Below are 21,912 nucleotides of genomic sequence, written 5' to 3'. Positions count from 1 at the left end.
TCACTTCTTTAAAAGAGTGAGCATCAGAGGGCAGGAGAAATTACAGCTTGCTTTTATAAATAAATGTGGGACTGACGTAAAAGTAAGTATTCTCCAGTGCCCACAAGAATGTTCCAAGAAAAATCCAACACAAAACCCCACTACTAAGATCTTTAGATGTCTCCAGAATTGAAAACCACAAAATGAACTACGGAGACAGCTAAGCACAGTTGCTGTTACAACTAACTGTACATAAAAAAAACCAAACCCAAGTCAGAATTCATATACATGTATTTTGAGTTGTAATTTAAAAGCCCAGACTATCCCTTCTTTATCCCCCATTCTTATGAACAGTACAAAAAGTTGAAAACAAGTATTAATTTACCCATTCCTCCACTCATATTTCTTCCAGTGCTAAATAAAATCAGCTGTTCTGGAATCAAATTAAAAATCCGTCTAGTCCCGTAGCAGATGTTTCCTGTACTGTATCTTTAGCTCTCCACCAATTATAGCTCAAGGATATCCTTGAGTGCTAACCACCTATTAAATATCCAAACACTATTATTCTAACAGTTTATCTTTTGGTATCTACAATATCTTCATGGCAATAAGTTTTGTAAATTAACCATAACTTGTGTGTAAAAAATCTGGCTCTTTGATGTCTAGTAATTTCATTTTTGATCTCTAGTTTCATATTACTCAGGTCATGAGATCAAGGAATAATATTTTTAACCTATGTTTTAACCTCTAAGCTATTTCTGCTTTTAATGACCTTACTCTTCCTGATAGTATTCTCTTTTCCAGGCAGAAGAATCATTGGTCTTTTCTTGTGATCATCCTTGTTTCCCTTCTAAGTATGTGTACACATACTGAGAATATACATACATATGTGTGCGTGTGTGTAAGTTCAAAAAAAACTTAATAAAACAGTTTGTCAAGGAAGGACCAGAACAGAGCCTTTATGATGCCAACAGAGCAGGAGTTTACACAAAATACAGTCCCTAATTTTTTCTCTTCACAATTAATAAACATTACACTTTCAGACAATGCTGAGCCTCCACCTAATCCTCTTGCTATCCTCAGTAGCTTCACAATCTCTTTCCCAAGTAGCAATAACCATTTTAAAGTAAAAAGCTAAATGCATAACAATGGTTGTTTCCCAACCCTTTGTTCTGAAGGCATTCCTTTCCATTTGACATTTTATTCCACTGCAATTGATAACAGATTTTTTTCATGTAATTCTAATAATTCAGTAGCTGCAGCAAGATTTATTACCACACTGTTCCTCCCCCTTTCCAAATGGTTTATTAATGTAATCAGTAACACAACACAATATTACTGGAGGACTCCATGTGCAGCCACTTTCTGTTGTGAAAATTATTTCATTCTGACTAGAGGATCCATTTCTAACACAAGACAACCCTGACGGGCAGTTCTGGTAACAAGGTAGAGTAGCAGTGGATGACTCCATATCTCAAAACCAGTTATAGTGTACTTTTATTCCAGCCATTCAAAAAATGACACACAAAATTAACAAACCCAGGTTCCCAAAGACCTACCGGTACAGAATCTCTTTAAACATAAAATGCCTATAACTAATATGGTACAACAGGCTTCAGGAAATCAGGAGCAAAGGATTAAATTTTAACCAGCACACTTTTGCTAAAAAGAAAGTGGGGGGGAGGGGGAACAGGAGCAGAAGAAAAACATCAGAAGCTGGCAGCAACTGATGTAACTGCTATTTCTGAGGCAAGTACCAATAGTAACTGCAAAGCTCTACTTTGATTATTACACATGAAGATGTCATTACCTTCAGACAAATGAAAAATTCTTTTTGTTTACCCTATGGTTTCTTCCCATAGCTCAGAGACATAACCTGCTGTGACTTAGCCAGACTGATTTCTGTTATTGATTTCTTTCAGGTCAATCTCCATAGCAGATTTAATGTAGCTTTACCTCTGGCTCCAAGTCCATGCAGACCTCAACCAGCCCGGCCTAGCTACAGAATTCTGACATCCGAGATGACTGCCAACACATTGTAAAATAGAAATTTCATTTTAGGTTCCTAAATCTGCATCCAGTCATTTACACAACAGATAGGAATATTAGTTCCCACAATGACCAGCCAATATAGTTATCACTGAATTAAACATGACAGAAATTATGGCCACCTGTTTAGTGTTTCTTTTTAATAATGACATTTCCATTATTCATTTGGCACAATCATATATGAATTATAGCTTCAAGGATATTTCAAAATGCTTTGGCAAGTCCTTGAAAACAGCACTGTAGTATTTCACGGACATTATGTTTTGAAGCATCAATCAGCTTTCTGGAAAAAAAAGCTTTCAGTCACATTACTCAAAATACATCATTTTTTAAGTGCCAAGACCAACAGCAACATTGAAACTCAAGTACTCCCTGCCTGAGGTGTTCTGCTGGGTGAGAAAATCCTGGTGAGCCCAGCAACAGCCAGTTCACAATGTACTGCATTCTCAGCTGTCTTCAGTCCATAGCTCTATAAACTCAAGTATCATCATGGCTGTGTGAGAACAGCATTAGAACATGTTCTCAGCCAACACTGCAGCTTTCTCCGTCACCTCCAGGAGTTGCTCCAGAACATTCCTGTATTTTACAACTTGCATCTTGGCACAGGCTGAAGATCTGAGTGGTCAACTGCCCAGCTTTTTCCTTCCCTTTTTACTCCTCTTGTGAAATGTCCCAACTGGTTCCCAGTGTTCTGGGTGTCAATTATTCTGAACAGACTAAAGGCTTTCTTGTTTTCCTAAAATCAGACAGGCTTTGCAAGGGATGTTCTTCTCTTCTTAGATGAGAAGGTACTGAAAATGCAGGACCGGACTGTGGGAGATCAAGTGGGGTAAGGGTTGGGAGTGAAGTCACTGTCCTGAAATGGTGCAGCGTTATTCATCAAGTCAGCTCCTTTTCCCAAATTACAGCAGAATAGCAAGTGCATCACTACTGATTCAGGAAGCCAAAAGGCTGCTTTGTCATGAAATGATCTTCATGCCTCAAGCAAGCATTTTCCATGCCCTAAATGCTTTTTTATAATCTTGCTTATAGAAAAATACAAGCTGTACTGCACAATAAGAGCTCTGCCATAACGGCTCTAAAACTTAGGGGTTAGCAGTTCTGCCATGTTGTGTACAGGCAATCAAGTGCCTGTCCCACTTTGGGAAAGATACCATAAATTCTAAGCTAGCTGGAAGATCATACCTGTTATTTATAAAATCATTAATCAATAGAAGGATGTTGTAGTATGTTTTACTATGTTACATCTTTTGATAAAGATGTTTAGATAAAAACCCCTCTATATGAACTTACCACACCACCTCTTGACATGAGGATTTCTTTGGGATGGAAGGGTTCTTAAACAGTAATTTATGAAAGAATTCCAAGGTGCATGGACAAGTAAGGTGATTTCAGGGATGGCATGTGAGACAGGTGAAAATGGCTAACTCTTCAAATGCACATGCAGCAACCTACATAGAGCCTATCTCCAGCACAAGTGCTATTTTCAGGTTGCAGGAGGAGTTAAAGCTTTCAGAAAGGCTCAGCAGAGCGAAATTAAGAGTTTACTGCATTCTCTACCCATATATTTAAAACATTAAGGTGGTTTTCTTGTTGAGTGTTAGAAGTTGCAAGCCTGGGAAAATTCAGCAGTGGTTATCACAAGAAACCAAACACATATGTCTTGTCCTCCTTCTTCAGAACTTGACAGCTGAACTCTAAATTCTAACTAGGTATCATCACAAACATAGAAATTGCAATTAAGCTCTGTGCAGTCATGTTCAAAGTCCTCAGATTTCCTTATTATCCTTTTTACAGTGGAGTCTATGGTCACTTGAAACAGACTGCCAAACATAATCCTAGTATTAATTAATTTAAATCCACTATCATAGTTACAAAGTGGCTCTCAGAAAAATGATTCTGTTTACTGAGTACTATAGTTTTGGTACTAATTCGCTGTTCTTGCACAGTGCTTGAACTTTTACTATAATATGCAACATTTAAGGTGATCAATACTTAAGCTGTTCATTTGCTGCAAACCATCACTTTCTGGAACCTGCACAGGTTGGTGAACATTTAAGCAGAAACATAACCATGAGAATGACAATATTTCTCTGAACTGTGTGATCCCAGTCTTGCACAGGGTTCATCTACAAAAGGAAAGCTCAGTTTAGTTTAATACCTGTTTTTGATAAGCCCAATATCATATAATGAAAATCAGGAATTGAACTCATTGATGATTCTGTTCTGCTGTAGCACCAGGTTTCATACTTTTGACCAAGCTTCTGTAAATTGGAACAACTGGCTGTGATATTAATTAAAAAAAATCTTTTATCTTTAGGTTTTAAAATCTAAAACACTAAGGGAGATACAGTTAGAATGGAGAACATGAGGACAAGGCATAGCACGTTTTAGGAAGAGTGGGTTTTGGTTTACTTTAAAAGATGGTTATACTGAACATATTTCAGGCACAGTTAATAAGAGACTTGACTTATAAACATAGAAACAGTATTTGTGGTAAAACAAGGCACAGCTGCATTTCATTATTTCAAGAGGTACTCCACTACTAATGACCTTGACTTCACATCAACAAATAACTGGTCTGCATTAGTTAAGAAAAACACAGCATGGTCAGATAAGGGGTAAAGAGTAAAACTGTAAATATATATTGGCTAATTTCACTGTGGGCTTGTATTTGACAACAGTGCACAGATCACATGAGGAAGTTCCTGTTCTCAGACCACCTGCTGCACTGTGCTGGCACAGCCATCTGTGCAGCTCCACACATACCGTAATGTCACATGATAGTTCAGCTCCCTGATTCAGGCTGTCAGACACCCAAGTGTGTGGGCACAATGCAGTGTGAGACCCAAGGGCACTTAACAGTGTCCTAGGGCCACTTCAACTCACTCTGCTTTCAAACAAGAAGTACTCACATAACCTGTACCAGAAGAGAAATCAAAATTTCATTTCCTTCTATGAAAAATCATCAGTTTCACTGCTTTGAACTTGGTTGCCCAGACTGACTCATCATTAGCCAAATATCTCACAAAGAAATCTTACTGCAGCATTTTAAAAGACGAAGTAGGAAAGTTTAGGACAAAACACTCCCACTTGAATAGCTGAAATCCCCTGAAATTTCCTCAAACTAAGTTTTTATCTTTACTTTCTTTTGGAAGGTCCAAAAGTTGGTTACCTCTCATGCATTTTATTCCATACAGTGTTAAAATATGAATTGAGCTAGTAATATCAGTATTATTACTATAGAGAAAAAGTACTGCTCTTAGGGGAGATGGGGTACAATTTGTTAATAGTTAGCTTCCTTCACACTTCTTTAAAAAAGTGTAAGAAAACAAAAAAAACCAGGAACTCCACTGTAGCACTAAATGAAAGCAGGAATATTTTCACATCCACAGCCATATTCTGTGCAGCAAGTGCCATCTAATAGCAGCATTGCTCTCACTAACCCCATACACATGAGGATATTTCAAAGCATTACTGTTGAGCAGCAGTGTCAGAACATTTCCACAGGAGTTGAGAACATACCCTATAGTCAGACATTCCCTCAAATTCTTGTTACACTTTGTAGTCCTGTTTTAACAATGAGCTTTCAAAACTGTCCAAGACAAGACAGAACAGAAGCAGATTATTACTGTAAGATTTAGTAAAGTTTTAGCTTAATATAAATATCACATTATTTCTATTAGTATTTCTTAATACGTATTTCATTTTTAGTTCGCTAACGCCCAAGTCTTTTTTTAATCCTATGAAAATACCTGCTACATGAACAAAAACAGACATGGGTGTGGTGAGGCACTGGCACAGGTTGCCCAGCGAGGTTGTGGATGCCCCATCCCTGGAAGTGTTCAAGGCCAGGCTGGATGGGGCTCTGAGCAACCTGGTCTAGTGGAAGGTGTCCCTGCCCACAACAGGGGGCTTGGAACTAGATGACCTTTAATGTCCCTTCCAACCCAAACCATACCATGATTCTATGATGTGATTCATAACATGGTTTTTTGCATACCATTAGTTTCTGCAAATTTCTGAACATCAGCCAGAGTTTTTAGTTCTTTTCTTGGGCAAGCTGATACACACAAAGCAAGTGACTTGATCCTCTGGTGTACTAGATCAATGTTGCATGGATCCAGGAAGAACACATACCTAGGGAAGAAAAAAAAGTAAATTACTTCTATTTTAATTAACAATTACACTGAATAAAATCAATTTCATTTCAAACTAAAGGATTCAGCCAAGACTAACCTTCAGTCTACCCAGAAACACAAGAAATTTGCTATTACCATAATTGTGAGTCGAAAGAATTCACGTACTCAACATATGCACCACAAATACATAGATATTTATATACTACTGGATCACACAGAAAGGATGTTTAACCATACCAGATTCAAGTCCATTCAAATGGTGCTCTTCATAAAAACAGCAGCACGTCTACCATGCCTCCTCACAGATATGAGTCTAAACATTCACAAAGCTTCATTCCAACCTTAAACTTGACTTCAAGATTTCCAACTTTTTCCAAAAAGACCCAACAAACCCCATAAGGTTATACTTATGCTGCAAAAAGGACAACGTCCATAGCTATTTTAATGAATACACATAATACCAGCAATTAAGATCAGCTTTTTGGTTTAGATTGATTTTCCACACCACTGGTCCATATGACTGAGCAGATTACTTTAGTATTTATATAAAAATAAAAATTGTTCAGATATTTCAAGTAGAACTATCCAATGTTCAAGTGCAGTATTTTAAAGAGATTCTATTTGCTAACTTTCCATGATGAGTCACTGTCGTTTAAAAACCCAATGCATGAATAATGTCTTATAGCTTCCTGGCTAACATCTTCTCCTGGCTATACACATTTCATTACAAACATTAACCCTACAGTATTGTCCATTCACAGTATATATAATACAGATGCAGAATGTTTTTCTATTTTGAAGTTGAACAAGTCTTTCAAATTCCTGCAATTCTAGTGATATACTATGCATTGAAATACTCTCTTCATATTATCTAACATCATCATAGGAAAACATCAAACTGCCATATAAAATGCCATTTCTGTTTTTGCAGTCCTCACGATGGGAATTTATTCTGTAATTAATAAAAAACCTTCCTGCTCCTAGAAAGCATTTAGGTCCTGCCAGAACACTTTCAGTCTATATGCCAATTGCTGTCTAACTTTCCCTCACAGAATGGCTGTTCTATTATCCAGTCTCAGTATACAAGAATTATTAGTATTTAGTACAGTGTTACTTCCTGATAGTCCATCAAAACCCATGTCATCAATATCAACTGTAATGTGGTAACGGACTACTTGCATTCTTAAAACATTCTCTTTCCTTGTCCATACATCCTTCCTTGTTTCATCTCCATAGAGATGAAAATTACCCAGTACTATTTCTGTTTTTTTATTAATACATACTACATATCTCAGGACTCCATAGATCATGGAAGTCTAACAAGCAAGTGCAAACAGGAAAACTTCTGTCCCACAGACACAGCCAAAGTAACTGCATGTGAGCAATAAGCCACTAATTCCACAGTTTTCCTTTATTTCAAAGAAAATACTCTTGAGTTGATACCAAGACATACAATACTTGTATTAACTGGACACTCCTGTTACAACTTCCTCTTCATGAAGGCAAGTTCCTGCAGTTGCTATTCCATACCGTAAGGCTACATGGAAGCACAGTGTCTGCTCCTTTGAGGGTATCTGGTCAAAGAAGCTACAAACAAGAACCTACAAAGTCAAACCTGACTGACACTGGTAAGGGAGGTTGTGATGGGAACAAACCTGGTCAGTCGCACTAATTGGTAAGGATATGGGGAGTGTGAAAATTCTCATCTTTCAGTAAGATTATCTAGCTAAGCACCTTACCAAATTGTGATGATAAGGAAAAGCAGGGAGACACTCGACATAAAACTTGACCAATGAAAACAATAACCAGAAACAAACTCGGTCAATCACAGTAATTGATGGGCTATCAAGAAACTGCAGGCAGGGACTTTGCAACTGATAAGGATGCAAACCTGAAGGTGCGGGAGGGGTCAGTGGGACTGTGCCAGCTGCTAAGGGAATGTGCAAGAGACAGGACTCGGGCAGAAACAAGAGGGAGGGGCAGACAGAAAGAGGTGTAAAAGGGGGCAGTTCCATGTAGGCTGATGTCAGTCAGCAATACATTGGTCTGACCGAGCCCAGCACCTGATCACTGCAGTCTGTCCTACCCTTTTACTAAATCCTTTCTTAACTCTCTCCCTGCATAATTCCAGTCTCTATCCCACGTGCACGGATGCTGCAAGTGCTACAAGGACTAAGTACTACTGGGGGGACCAGCGTGATAGACTTGGTGCCAGCACTGGAGTCGGACCAGCGGTGTGGGTGCACCAGATCTGTGGTGTCAGCTCCCAAAGTGAGTGGGGTCTTAGGGCTGGCAACTGGGGCAGGGAGGGGTCTTGGCCACCAGCCACTGGGCTGGTGTCCTGGTTTCAGCTGGGATAGAGTTAATTGTCTTCCTAGTAGCTGGTACAGTGCTGTTTTAGGTTCAGTACAAGAAGAATGTTGGTAACGCACTGATGTTTTCAGTTGTTGCTAAATACTGTTTATACTAAGTCAAGGATTTTTCAGCTTCTCATGCCCAGCCAGCAAGAAGGCTGGAGGGGCACAAGAGGTTGGGAGGGGACACAGCCAGGACAGCTGACCCCAACTGGCCAAAGGGGTATTCCATACCATGGGACGTCATGCCCAGTATATAAACTGGGGGGAGTGGGGCTGGGAGGGATCACTATTCGGGGACTAACTGGGCATTGGTCGGCGAGTGGTGAGCAAGTGCATTGTGCATCATTTGTATATTCCAATCCTTTTATTATTACTATTATTGTCATTTTATTAGTGTTATTATTATCATCATTAGTTTCTTCCTTTCTGTTTTATTAAAGTGTTCTTATCTCAACCCACAAGTTTTACTTTTTTTTCTGATTCTCTCCCCCATCCCACTGGGTGGGGGGGGAAGTGAGTGAGCAGCTGCATGGTGCTTAACTGCTGGCTGGGGTTAAACCACAACAGGTGGGAACAATGCGTGTCCCGAAAAAAACAGCTACAGAGGTGATGGGCTCAGCGTAGGTGACTGGAGCAGGACTATGAGTCACAGCCTGTGTGGTTCTCACTGTTGACAGGGGCTGAGCATCTGCACCTTCCCCAAAGCGGGCGTGCGCATGTATAACTCAGCAGCAAACTCCAAGCTGTACCAGCTGGTGAGTAGGAGGATCTGGGTCCACGCAGAGTTGCCAGGTGGGCGGACGGTCTGTGCTGGTATTTGGGGGGAACCTGTGAGTGTGGGGTGCCTGTGGGATGAGCGTGTGAGTGTTTGCTAGTGAGCACCAAGCTGGACGAGCTGCCAAGTAGAGGGGACCCATGGGGCAGGTAAGGGGGCCTGGGATCAGGGTGCCAGGTGGGCAGAGGGGCTGTGCTCATTCTTGTGGGATTTGTTAACTGTGCATGTGCTTGTGAACCTAGAGAGTGTCATGTGTGTGGCTGCACTAACAACCTTCTGTCTCTGCCAGCCCATGAGGAGGAGGGGATGCGGCTGTCTGTGCTTGTGTTTGAGTCCCGCATTGTGGGCACTGTTGAAGGCAGCACCTTGTAACCAGCCACAAAAGTGTCCCATGTGTGTCTGTCCATCCACAGCCCTCAGCCCAGGCAGAGACCCTGGGTCCCAGGACCTATCAGGCTGGGCTCCAGTGGCTGGACAGGAGACTCCTCCAAATGTCTCTTAACACATATTACCTAAGGAAACCAAGCTAGAATCCAGCCCACTTCTACAGTGATTTAAACTCAAAGGCCAAGCTATAATTTTAATGGCCAGAAGAAATTAGAATATTTTGTAAAATAAACACTACAATTTTAACTCAAGCCTGGAAATTTAGACGTACAATGCAACTAGAGTGCCATATGCAGTTTTGACAGAAGTGTACTGTGTTGGCATACCCTTAAATGGACACATGTAATTCAAACACTGCATTGCATGGTTCAGAGACAGTTCTGACAGCAATAAGGCAGCTGCAAAGCAAACTCCAAGCTATCAAACCTGTGGCTTCAATCCATGGTCTAGGAAGACCGAAGAAAGATTTTTTTTTTTTTAATTTTTAGCAACTAAAACAAGAATCAAAATGCTAGGCACCAGCATTACAGAGGAAAAGGTATTCTGGTTTTTGTTTTTAAAGCTTACTTATGGAAAATGAGTGATTTTACTACAGAAAATTCCATACTGTGTCCACAGAACAGGTTTTGTTTCTCACTAGAAGAACATACTTACATGCTTTGTGCTGCAAGAATTTACTTACGTGCTTTGTGCTGCAATTTCAGTTATTTAGAATCAACAATAGACTAATTTGTTGATAAGAAAGTAACTTAGATCAACAATACAAAGACTGAAGTAAACTTAAGTATTCATATTGTTAGAGATGCTTCAAGACTGCACATGAGAATGTTTGCTACAGGGAATTCAGTATATCAGATTCACAACCTAGGAAGCATCTTTATGAAGTATCAGCCTTGCAGAGAAGGACTTGGGGGTACTGGTGGATGAAAAATTGGACATGAGCTCGCAATGTGTGCTTGCAGCCCAGAAAGGCAACCATATCCTGGGCTGCATGAAAAGAAGCATGGCCAGCAGGGCAAGGGAGGTGATTCTCCCCCTCTACTCTGCTCTCGTGGGACCCCACCTGGAGTACTGCATCCAGCTCTGGGGTCCTCAGTAGAAGAAAGGCATGGACCTGTTAAAGGGGGCCCAGAGGAGGCCCATGAAAATGAGGAGAGGGCGGGAAAACCTCTCCTATGAAGAAAGGCTGGGAGAGTTGGGGTTGTTCAGTCTGGAGAAGAGAAGGCTCTGGGTAGACCTTATTGTGGCCTTTCAGTACTTAAATGGGGCTTACAAAAAAGATGCAGAGAGGCTTTTTACAAGGGCCTGCAGTGATAAGACAAGGGGTAACAGTTTTAAACTGGAAGAGGGTAGATTTAGATTAGATGTAAGGAAGAAATTCTGCACTATGAAGGTGGTGAGACACTAGACCAGGCTGCCCAGAGAAGTTATGGATGCCCCATCCCTGGAAGTGTTCATGGTTGGGTTGGACAGGGCTTTGAGCAACCTGATCTAGTTGAAGATGTCCCTGCTCATGGCAGGGGGGTTGGACTACATGATCTTTAAATGTCCCTTCGAACCCAAACCATTCTATGGTTCTATGATTCTTTGATCTTAACAATACACTTTTCTGAAAATCAAAGTCTGTTAAAAGAACCTCTGAAATACAGCATGATGAACAAGTTACTTGAGTAAAAACAACTGCACGTAATTTTTAGTATGTCTACCTCCTGTCGCCATAATAAAAATTAGAAATTTTAAGCTCGTCTTTAATTTTAAGCTGATTCCTATACATAAAGGAAAGTAAGGAAAGAGTTTATTTAACTTTTCAAAAGCCATGGTGTCTGAAAATAAGGTCAAGTTGTCAATCATGAGGCATGTAATCCAAAATGAACTTCATTACAACTTTTCAAAACACACCGTAACTTTTTTTTTTTACAGTTCTATAGGATAACCTTCCTTATGCTCTACTATGATTTTCAGTTTATATTGCAATGTGTTTCTTTTTTCACTTCTGAAAGAAAAATCCAGATTTCTAGGCAAGTAATTAGAAATATAATTTCAAACTGACCAGAGGTTAAAAAAAATACCCCCAAAGCCCCTCAAATCAACAATTTTGGCTTCTGACTAGTAGCTTACTAGACAAGCGCCTACTACCTACTTATGCCCATGAGAAATACAGCAGTCTCCTCTTCCCTTGCAAAACCAGGAAGACAAAGCAACATCATTTTGTACACTACACCTTGATTCTGGAAGCACTGTGGCAAATCCTATGAACAAGCCAATCTTACCTTCAAGTAATTTGTACACTCTTACATCTGCCAGTGTCACTGATTTTCTGTAAGCTATTAAGGCATCTCTTTATAGGCAAATGAGTACTTTACAGAACAACCTTTGCTGTGATCTACAAGCATCTTATCACAATAATGGACAAGTGAATTAAGTGATTACACCCACTCTAAACAAATTGTGGGTAGGGCATATACATTTTCACTCAAACCAAATTCTCTGTATGCATGCTGCAAACTGTCCCTGTGTTTTCCCACTACCTAACCCCAAGCACTTTCCTGAGTCAAAGGCATTTATTAAGGTGGAATGCCATCCTAACTCTTCCTTACAGTGGCACATGCACATATTCTTGTACTTGAGTGATCAGCACAAAGTGAATTCTGTCCAAGCAGCAAAATCAGACTGAACTAGCATTTCAGGGACATATAATTGGCTGCCATAGCCATCATTTATTTGCAGGTAAAAGGTCTTTTTTTAACCCTCTTATACTGCCAGAACTTGAAAAGCAAAAAGCTTATTTGGAGCAGATAGGTTTAATAAGAATTCACTGCCAGGGCTAGACTATAATCCCATGTCTGACTCTAGAGCACAGGCCATTAAAGCTGCACTGTGTTTTCTTTGTAAAAATAAAGAGATGCCTGATTCACTCTTTGTTCACGAGACCAGGCTGTAAAATCCTCTTTCCCAACATTTCACCTCACTGGTTTCAGCATCTCTGATGCACACAGATCAAATCATATCCCTGTGAGGACTCTGCTCTTCATCCTTACCACCCAGATTTCCATATCCACACAGACCACATCCATTTCACTTCCTCATTACAGTGCCTATGGGTTGCTGTCATTTGCAAGGACGAAAACGTTATTTTTACAGGTGATTTAGCTTTTCTGCCTTGGACTGGGAAATGAAGACAGAATTACCCTGCAAGCAGAATGAAATGAGAATAACTTTGCGTTTCCAGAACCACATTTGTAGAGCTTGAAGCCTTTACCTTCTCTACACAAACTGAAATGTACAGGCAGGAATAAGAGTTTATTTTTACAGTCTGTCTGAAAAGTACTCCTATAAAATAGCACAAAATACTCCCATGAACTGCACCTCAGACACTGCAGGAACTCCATCTGCTAGAAACAGATGCAAAGCAGATAGTTTTTTCTGAAAAATTGCCAAGCAAATTTAAAAAGCTATAGCTTTTAAAAGTGGTGTGAGATTGGGAAGGATCACTCGCTTATATAAGAACTGGCCTCTTCCAAAGCTGGGTACCCTGGACTGTACCAGGCACTTCACTGTGAACAGTTATAATAATCTGCCTTGGTAGAAGGTTTTCTCTCACTCTCACCCAAGTAGAGATGATGATATCCCATATGAGTGTATCCATTCATTTGCTTAGGTCATGCCTCAAGCCCTGATACCTTTATTAGGAAAACATAATCCTTGTGAACCTTATTACGCCTTTGACAAGCAATGGGTTCTGTCTACTAACTGTGTTTAAAATAGTCTCTATTTTTATTTGCTGTCTTTCAATCTTGCCTTTACAAGAGGCAATCACTTAGTGGTAGACACTTCTCCTCATGATGGCCTGATTTCTGTCACATGTAGGAGACTATTACACTATTTATTGTTACATTTCAATAAGGTGTCTGAGTTTCTCCGCCTTCACAAAAACTCAGGCACCATTTCTTTCTAAATGTAAGTTTAAAGTTATAATTTTAAATTTGCATTTTCTCTCGCAACACAAGAATGACAATTTTGTACTGAATGCACCTGATCTTAGAAAGTGTTAAAATATTTATATTAAAAAGTAGGAAAATTACGCTGCATAAGTTTTAAGCCCATCAACCCTCCTGGAAGCTGTGATTAGATTAAGAAATTATTCTTTTGACAGAAGAAATCTGTTAAAAGTTTCAGGCTATTTTATTTAACTCAAATTCCTCTGGCAACACACCAGTTACCTAGCCACATTAAATCTTAAATCAGATCTTTAGGAATCTTTGGTATAGCAACTCAAAACAAGCAGATCTTAGGAAAGCATCCCTCCAAAGTAATTCATGCAAATTACAGATTTTCAGTTAGTCTGAAAGTAAAGTGTGAAGTAAAAGGCTATGATACTCAGATATTAAAGGCTTTTTTAGTTCTTTGAATTATCAACAGTGAAAGAAACATCTTTTTTGTCAATTAATACCACTGTTCTAAGGTTAGACTAAATAGTTTACTTTCTAAAGTCACCCCAGTTGTACAGATGCACTCCGAGCACTGACTGGCAGACAGACCTCAACGGATGTTCACAGGTTTTCAATCCATCAGTCCAGAATTCTTGTACTCAGCTCCATTACTACTACTGCAGTATGGTGTTTTTCTGCGCAATAGATAGGAAATACCTGTGCTGGCTCTGACCTGTAAGTATGTGTTTTAACATGACACTGCTTAGTAAGAGCTGTGTGCTGCTTAAAAGTTTTGTGCATTTTCTCCACAAGTCACTTATATATATTCTGCTTACAGTTTAAATTTTGAAGTCTCCTTTTAATGTGTTGGATATATCCCATCTCCCTCTAAACTCAGTGGCAGAAACTGAGCATACAACATCAGAAGTGAACCATTTCTACATAGATAGCAAAGGCCTGCTTGCAAATCTGAGAATACTTGTCATACCTACAACTCTAACAAATAAGATTCTTCAGTGGCCCGATACAATCTCCTACATGAAGTGGATGCTAAGAAAAGGAAACTCCTCAATGTCTTAACTGTACTCATATTGCACATCTGTCAACATATACTCTCCAAGTACTGTTGCTGGTTGTTACAAAACATTGTTGTTCTCTAGGTGAGAAGAGTGGAGAAAGACAAGTAGGAATGAGTTAGCACGTCCCTTTTCCCATTTTATTGAAAACCACTCTCAAAGGAAGAAAGGTTTTGCCTTTCCTGATTTACAGAATGAAGCAATTGAATCATATACTCACTTCTTGTGTGTGAGGTCCAGACCACTGTTGACTACTCCCTCCACCTTGACATTTTTCTGTCCACAAATATTTCCGTAACTGTCATATCCTGAAAGCAGTCTTGCAGCTGCTCCTGTAGCTATTGAAAAGCCACAGATAAAACCCTGGAGGAGAAAAAAAACCCCACAGTTTAGTAATACTCTGTTTGACAGCTGGGAAAAGTCAGTTTAATTAATTTGTTTCTAAGAGGAGGTTCTTTAAAAATTCTTTCAGACTGAAAAAGGAAAGACAAGGACCATCCACAGAGAACTGTTGTGCAATTATAAAATTGAATGCAAGCCAGAAGAGGATTCAGACATCTAACACTGCATATTATCCAAGCATAGTTAAGAATCTTGTAGGTGGTTTTTTGAGAGTCACATTGTCAGCAAGTGGTGCATGAAGCAGAAGGGAGGCCAAGGGCAGGCAGTGAAGGAGAGCTACAAGCAGAGCTTGAGCTGTCAAGGGTTAGTATGCATCTTAGAGGATTCCAGACAGTCCAGATTTTCTTGCTTTAAGATTTTTTTTTTCCTTCAAATTATGTGCTTTCAAAGATGAGTTAGAATGAAGAAGCCTATCTGACAAGATCCTTTTAAAGAAATCCTCTAAAGCAAGTGACCAGGTCAAGGCCACTATGGTTCAAGATGCTGTGTTCAAATGCAGGAAAGACAGACACAGAGCAAGAGAATGCAAAATGGCTCAAACAGACTACTGTGGAAAATACCCACTGTCAGGCAGGTCTTGCTGTGAACTTTCAGTGATATTTCACTAGCAAAACCAAGATCAAGGTGGTGATTATGCGAATAGGAGACTGGCCCAAAAGAATCATTAGCTCTCTAGCAATACCACTGAGAGGGAGAAGTGAACCACCGGCTTACTCCACTACCATCAATGAACTGTTTTTACAGATAAGGCAAGCTAAGATTTGAGAACGGGAAGCAGAGTAAACAGCCAAGACAAATGCGTGGAGCAACAGATGGCAGCGACAGGATCAGATGAGATGATGACAACAGGTAATGAAGTCAGCATGGAACAGTTAAAATGTGGGTGGTTTTAAAGGTCTGAAGATACAGGAGAGTGACCTTCTCTGATGGACAGGCTATCACTATAGAGAAATTCCAGACAGCAATCTGGTCATTATCTTTCTCTTGCCAATGCACTAATGGACTTACAGACTTAATACTCAAAGTAAAAACAAGGGCAAAGTGAGCAAAAGGCTATCACAAGTAATAATTAAACCTGATTTCCAGCACTCACAATTTTTCAGATCCCTTACTATTCTGTAAACAACATACTAGCATGCATTTTACATACAATAGTATTCAGGTTCTTGGCTGGTTCAAGAATTTTTTTCCTTACATACAGGGTAAGGGAAATCATGCAAATCCTCCACCATCTAAGCTAACTTACAACAGTGTGGGGATGCCCTCCTGACCCATCATGGTACCTGACCCTTCAAGTGAAATCTCCTAGAACAGTAACTAAAAGGGTATTTGACCCAATAGGATAACTGCTCTGTATATGATATTGCTTAGACAGGAAAATCTGGGACACTCACCCACAGCAGACTAATTTATAATTGGGGGAACAGGTAAGTATAGACAGAAAAAAACCCACCACAGAAAAGAGCTGTTTGTTTCAGGAAGTACTGTGCTTTTTATGATTTTAAGATATTCACATTACAATGAGAATATAATTCATATGATTTAAACAAAACATTATAATTTTTGCATTTGAAGTGCAGCCAATGACAAACACTTTGGGGAAATAAAAAGAAATTTTTCAATGGAATAATTCCAAAGACCAGAGACCAAGGGACAGTAAAAAAAAAAAAGCTGACAGCACAGAAATCCCAAACCCCTAAGGGCTACTGCATGCAATACAGCAGTACAAGACAGTGACAGACATTCTCTGATTATGAAGAACAGCATACATGGGTCCATGAAACAAAACAAGATGTAAAGAAGCATATTTCTAGTTTTCACTAATCTGCAGCTCTTGGAGGTTTGTTTTTTTAATATAAAGTGCACAGTGTTGTGACGCTGTCTTGAGAAAGGTGATCGTTTCATCACACAGGACAAAGCTGGGATAACTTGGAAAGAAAGATCTTACTATTAGTAATATGGTTGTTAATAGTAGGTGCTTCTACTAAGCATCCAAGAAAAAAAAACAAACAGTCAACTGTTTGATATTCAGAATCTTTGTTTCTCAGGAAAAAGTTTACTGTGATTCACAGGACCATTTACCAGACTCAAAGCTATGATTTCTGGGAAATCCACAGTCCCATAAGGAACATGAGTCAAGTGATACCTCAGCATGCTGAAAATCACTTGCAGGTGAAACTGGAGTTTCAGGGGAAGAGGAGCTGGAGCAAGAACTGGCACAAACAATAAATTATGGATCCCTACCAAAGGCTTTTGATACGTACATACTACCCATTTCTGTTCTACAGCTGATGGTTCCCACGCCAGTATACCCCGACCTTACCCTGTGACCAAGTTACTGAAGGGCTTTAAAACTTCTTTCTAATGAATGCAAACTCTTCAACTATGCAAGAGTCACAAAATCCTTTGAGTTTTACTCACCATTCCTATGCAGAAGAGGATAAATAAGAGCAGCCATGGTACATCTGTGCAGCTGTGGTCCTCCAGAGGCTTCCACTCTCGCTTGGAGCTCTTGTGTGAGGAGAGAGAGATGAGGTTAACAAAACTGTTTTAATTGTCTTCTGCTCATAATAGAAAAAGTCAGAAAATGATTCTCCAGGGCATTAACATACAGCAGGAGTTATATTTAATATAGCTGAAGCAGCTTGGTCAAAAAACCCACTAAGGCTCATGAAAGACACTTCAAAAGAAGTGCCTCCACTGGAAGCTAGATGGACAAAGAATTATTTATCCAGATAATTTACCCAGGAATTTACAGGTATTTATCCACAAAACAGGTTATTTTCACTTATTTTTTTATTAACAGAAAAGAGAAGCTAATGGCATGGAATCAACAATATCTGCTATTGCAGTCTTCCACAGCTACCTTCCAGTAATCTGCTTTCCAAGGCGGCTAAAAGGTTAAATTTTTCAAAAGCTCCTAAGTTTTAAAACACTATTGGCAGGTTTAACAAGTACAGTGCACATAGAAAGGAGGTAATAAATTGCTGTCAAAGAATAGTTCTCTACCTACCAAGAGGCAGCTGAGCTTAACATTTCAGCAAAGAAATCCCTAGTCAGTATTGCCCAGGTGCCAGAAAGGAAAGTCGTGTACTTAAAGGTTGAAATAGTCAATGATGTAGGCTCTATTGCAAAGTATAAAGAGGCAGTTGTAAACAATTCAAAGAGTTTGCTGCTCACAAGGCAAAATTTCTAAAGTGTGTATACACTGCTAAGATAATTCAAGTCTGTTAAAAACAGTCATTTTGCCATCTAGGCAATATGATTTTAAGAAAAGAATGAGCATTGGCTGTAGCACAAAACTAACCACTGTATCAGAATTTATTGTAACAAAAATATTGATTATAGCTACTTTTAAAAATACACAGTTACACAGACAAGCTTTTTCAGTTACTTCCCACATACTAACTGTTCACATATGTCCACTAACACCCAAAAAATGCACACAGTGTTTCCATACTTGAGGAAGAAAAGGAGACTGATATAGGGAGAATACAGAATAGGCCTCTTGAGAGACAGAGCAAAAGAGGTAACCTATTCAAATTTTTATTTTATTTTTCCTCTAAGACTCTGAAGCATCTTCAAGATTTTGTTGACGAGGTAGCAAATGTCAGTACTGACTTAAAACAGAATGGTTGGATGAAATGTCAACAGCTTTTATCTCCACTATGTATTTTTGCAGATTTTTATCAAAAAAGCTATAGCACATAACTCATGTGGTATTAGCAAAGTGGTTTTTTGGTATTCATGACTTTGTTTTTTGCTAATTCACAAGTACAAAGCAAGCTTTTCAAATACCACCATTAGAAAACTACAAACTGGGTACAGTATAAATGATAGTCTGCATGCACCATGCTTCAAAAAGCACAGTTTTCTAAGTAGCCTGACTTTGCATTAGGGAATTCCATGCTACTTTTGCAATCTTGTGTTAATAGAGTTCCACTTGCAGATGTTATATTTGTATTTTTAATTCAAACTGTGCAGATTCACTGAGTTCCAAACAGTCAAACTTCTTTTTATTTTACTCAATCAGTAGTGAAAGGTGCTAAAAGGTCACATTATGCGCTCTACAACACTCATTCAACAAAACTGTCTTCTGATCCTGGTGGTTCACACTTAAAACTAACACACTATTCAAACTTAACATTTACAACAAGATTGTGACATTTATATTGTTATAATTAGCATAATCATAATTGCATAAAATATGTAAAGCTTCATGCTTCCTATTCCTAAATCCACACCAAGAACTCTGGATTCTTTAGAGATTTACTTTTATTTACAAACAGCAGAGATAAATTTCAGCTATAGCTGCACCTTAAAAGTAAACTGCCCTTGACAAAAGAGGGAGCAGTAAGATGTACCACGTGGTTTGTTTGCTTTGTTGGGGTTTTTTTTAATCCTCTCTGTACCATCTGCAAACAAAATCTTTTAATAGGATTTTTAAAAGCCACTAAACATCCTCTAGAATAGCTCTGGCAGAGATATAGGTTGTCTGACTAGTCACAGTTACCGTAAGTAATGCATTTTATTTACTAAGTGGACTGCAATTTTTATGTCAAAAAGAAACTGGAAATGCCATTGCGTACCACACAGTTAGAAGGCTACACTGAGGAATTCATTCTGTGTCCATAGTCTTTACTCTGCTCCAAAATAGAATTAAGAAAAAAAAAAAAAGGTATTTTAAAAAAAAGTACCCTTGGAGGCAACTGAAAAGGCACTAGATACTTAGCAACCTTCAATTTCACCACATAGCATACTAACATGGTATGAAATTACACATCTTAGAACAGCACCCTTTTCCAGTAGCCTGCCCAATCTTCCTTCTCTCCAGACCTTGCTACAACCCAAGCTAGCTGCCATTAAGTATCTGCAGTTTTCTTCTCAGTTGCTTCCTTGTATTCTGGATTCCCACTGAATCTTCTTCCATAGCTTCATAGCCCTTCATCCTCATCTTTGATGTTGGTGTCTGTCTTTCTAGTGACTGCTCCCTGTCCACTCTACATCCTTAGACGTTTACTCAGACCATGATATTCATGCTTGGGCAACACAAATTGCTAGTCTATGGTCAACATAAGGTCTAACAAATGTTTGTTCTGCAGTCTGGAAACTATGCTTTGTCTCAGTTGTAACTGAAGTACCATAAAATTTTAGCAGACATGCTTTGCCTGCAATCCTAAATCAGCACTTCTACTGATTTCAGCCTTTCCTCCAGACAGACTAAGAGACCTTCAGCATCTGCTGATGCAAGAAAGCTAGATAACCTGGAGGAAAAAGAATATTTTTGGAAAATATTTGATTCATTTTAAGTTTTCTCTTAAAACAGAGCTGTCATAATTTATGCTATGCTCTCTACTGATATTCTTGCCATTAACAAAGCACAGGCCTACCTGTGCACTGTTATGACAGCACAGAGAATCAAGAGTACTATCAGTCAAGAGTGGAAAGCAGGCAAAAAAGCCTAACTCTCCAAGACAAACTTGCAGGTTGGGAACAATTTTCCTGCCTGTAACAGCTCTTCTGTGCTGATTTTAAGAGTTATTTGCTCAAGAACCCAAATAAGTGTGTTCAGAAGTTTATATCTGTCCATTTTGCAGAAGATTTAGCAAATTCAATGCTTCTCTAAACCAAATCAGAACTGTTGGGTGCAGTACAATTTTACAATTACATCTTAATTCCACACCTAGAAAGTTGGATGTCTAAAGTTAGGCTTTCTCTTGCAGAAGATAAGTGTGAAGAATGCCAGCACATTGGCTGTTGGCTTTTCTAGTTGAATTCAGAGCTACGTGATCTGGAGACAGCAAGTACTTGTATGCAAATGCAAAATATAAAGGGGCTATTTTCTTGGTATTCATTGCATCCAGTCACTTCAACACAAACATAGAACCACCCCCTCCAGATTTCTTTCTCCCTGCCACTTCCAAAATATACCTTTGCAGCACCAAATAGCAGGCCTGAATTTGCTTCTCTTCTGCATACTGTAATATACTTCTTTACAGGTATCAACATAGCACAAAACCAATGGTTACCACTTCCACTGTTAACTGTAATAGCTCTACTGGATGCTACCATACAAGCACTCACCTGCCCCAACCAGAGTGCAACACACACACATAAGAGCAGAAAAAAGTGTAAAAATACGGCATGTCAGCAGGAGCCTACAGATGCAAGGAGTTAGAGAATTTTTTTAAAACGTAAAACATCTCATGCAATGTACAATTTGGGAGTAATGTGACTGAAGCAAGAAGCCAAGTAGAGAACATCTGCAGTATTATATATACGGATAATCAAGCTGTGGGTAAGTAGCAAAGATGTGAATAAGATCAGGATAAAGATGGAATTTGCCATCAACAGAGGATGTTGCAACATCATGAGAAAGGCAGCAGAAAGAAATCCTAAAATCTCGTGGTGATCAGATCATATGTTTCAGGAGGAAGAAATTGAAGCTACTACTGAGACAGATGGGCTGAATTAAGGACAACCCAGTGAATAACTGGCCTGAATAACATCCACTGGATGAAAAAGGAGATGCAGGGAGAGGTTAGACTCTAGGCTTTACTTCGGCTAGTGAGTTTAAGCTAGCAACTGGAGAGTATAGGACTATTCCAATTTGCATATGAACATACAAGTGGTAAGAATACAGTCATAGCTTCATTCAGGTAGTCCAGTACAAAAAAATAAAACCAAACCAGAACAAACAAATACAACCCCCATAATTTTCAGCCCAAAACAAGTCTCAGAGAGACCCAGGATGAAGGATATCCCATCAAAATCCTATAGGAAGATTCCCTAGTCATGAGGAAGACCAGTCTTGAG

General features: G+C 39.2%; 1 protein-coding gene across 4 annotated transcripts in view; it reads right to left on the bottom strand.

The window, feature by feature from the left end:
• The window catches only part of SLC44A1 (solute carrier family 44 member 1), a 73,973-nt gene that overhangs the window by 35,908 nt on the left and 16,153 nt on the right, over positions 1 to 21,912 (bottom strand). For all 4 annotated transcript variants that reach the window (XM_052777076.1, XM_052777077.1, XM_052777079.1 and 1 more), the window contains exons 2-4: positions 17,518 to 17,607; positions 14,915 to 15,057; positions 6,032 to 6,168 (exon numbers count right to left, since the gene is read on the bottom strand). In XM_052777076.1, the coding sequence (XP_052633036.1) occupies positions 6,032 to 6,168; positions 14,915 to 15,057; positions 17,518 to 17,607 (370 nt within the window). The remainder of the gene's footprint in view (positions 1 to 6,031; positions 6,169 to 14,914; positions 15,058 to 17,517; positions 17,608 to 21,912) is intronic.

The sequence above is a fragment of the Harpia harpyja genome, chromosome Z, assembly GCF_026419915.1.
Source record: "Harpia harpyja isolate bHarHar1 chromosome Z, bHarHar1 primary haplotype, whole genome shotgun sequence".
NCBI classification, from domain to species: Eukaryota; Metazoa; Chordata; class Aves; order Accipitriformes; family Accipitridae; genus Harpia; species Harpia harpyja.
This window is presented reverse-complemented; position numbering and strand designations above follow the sequence as displayed.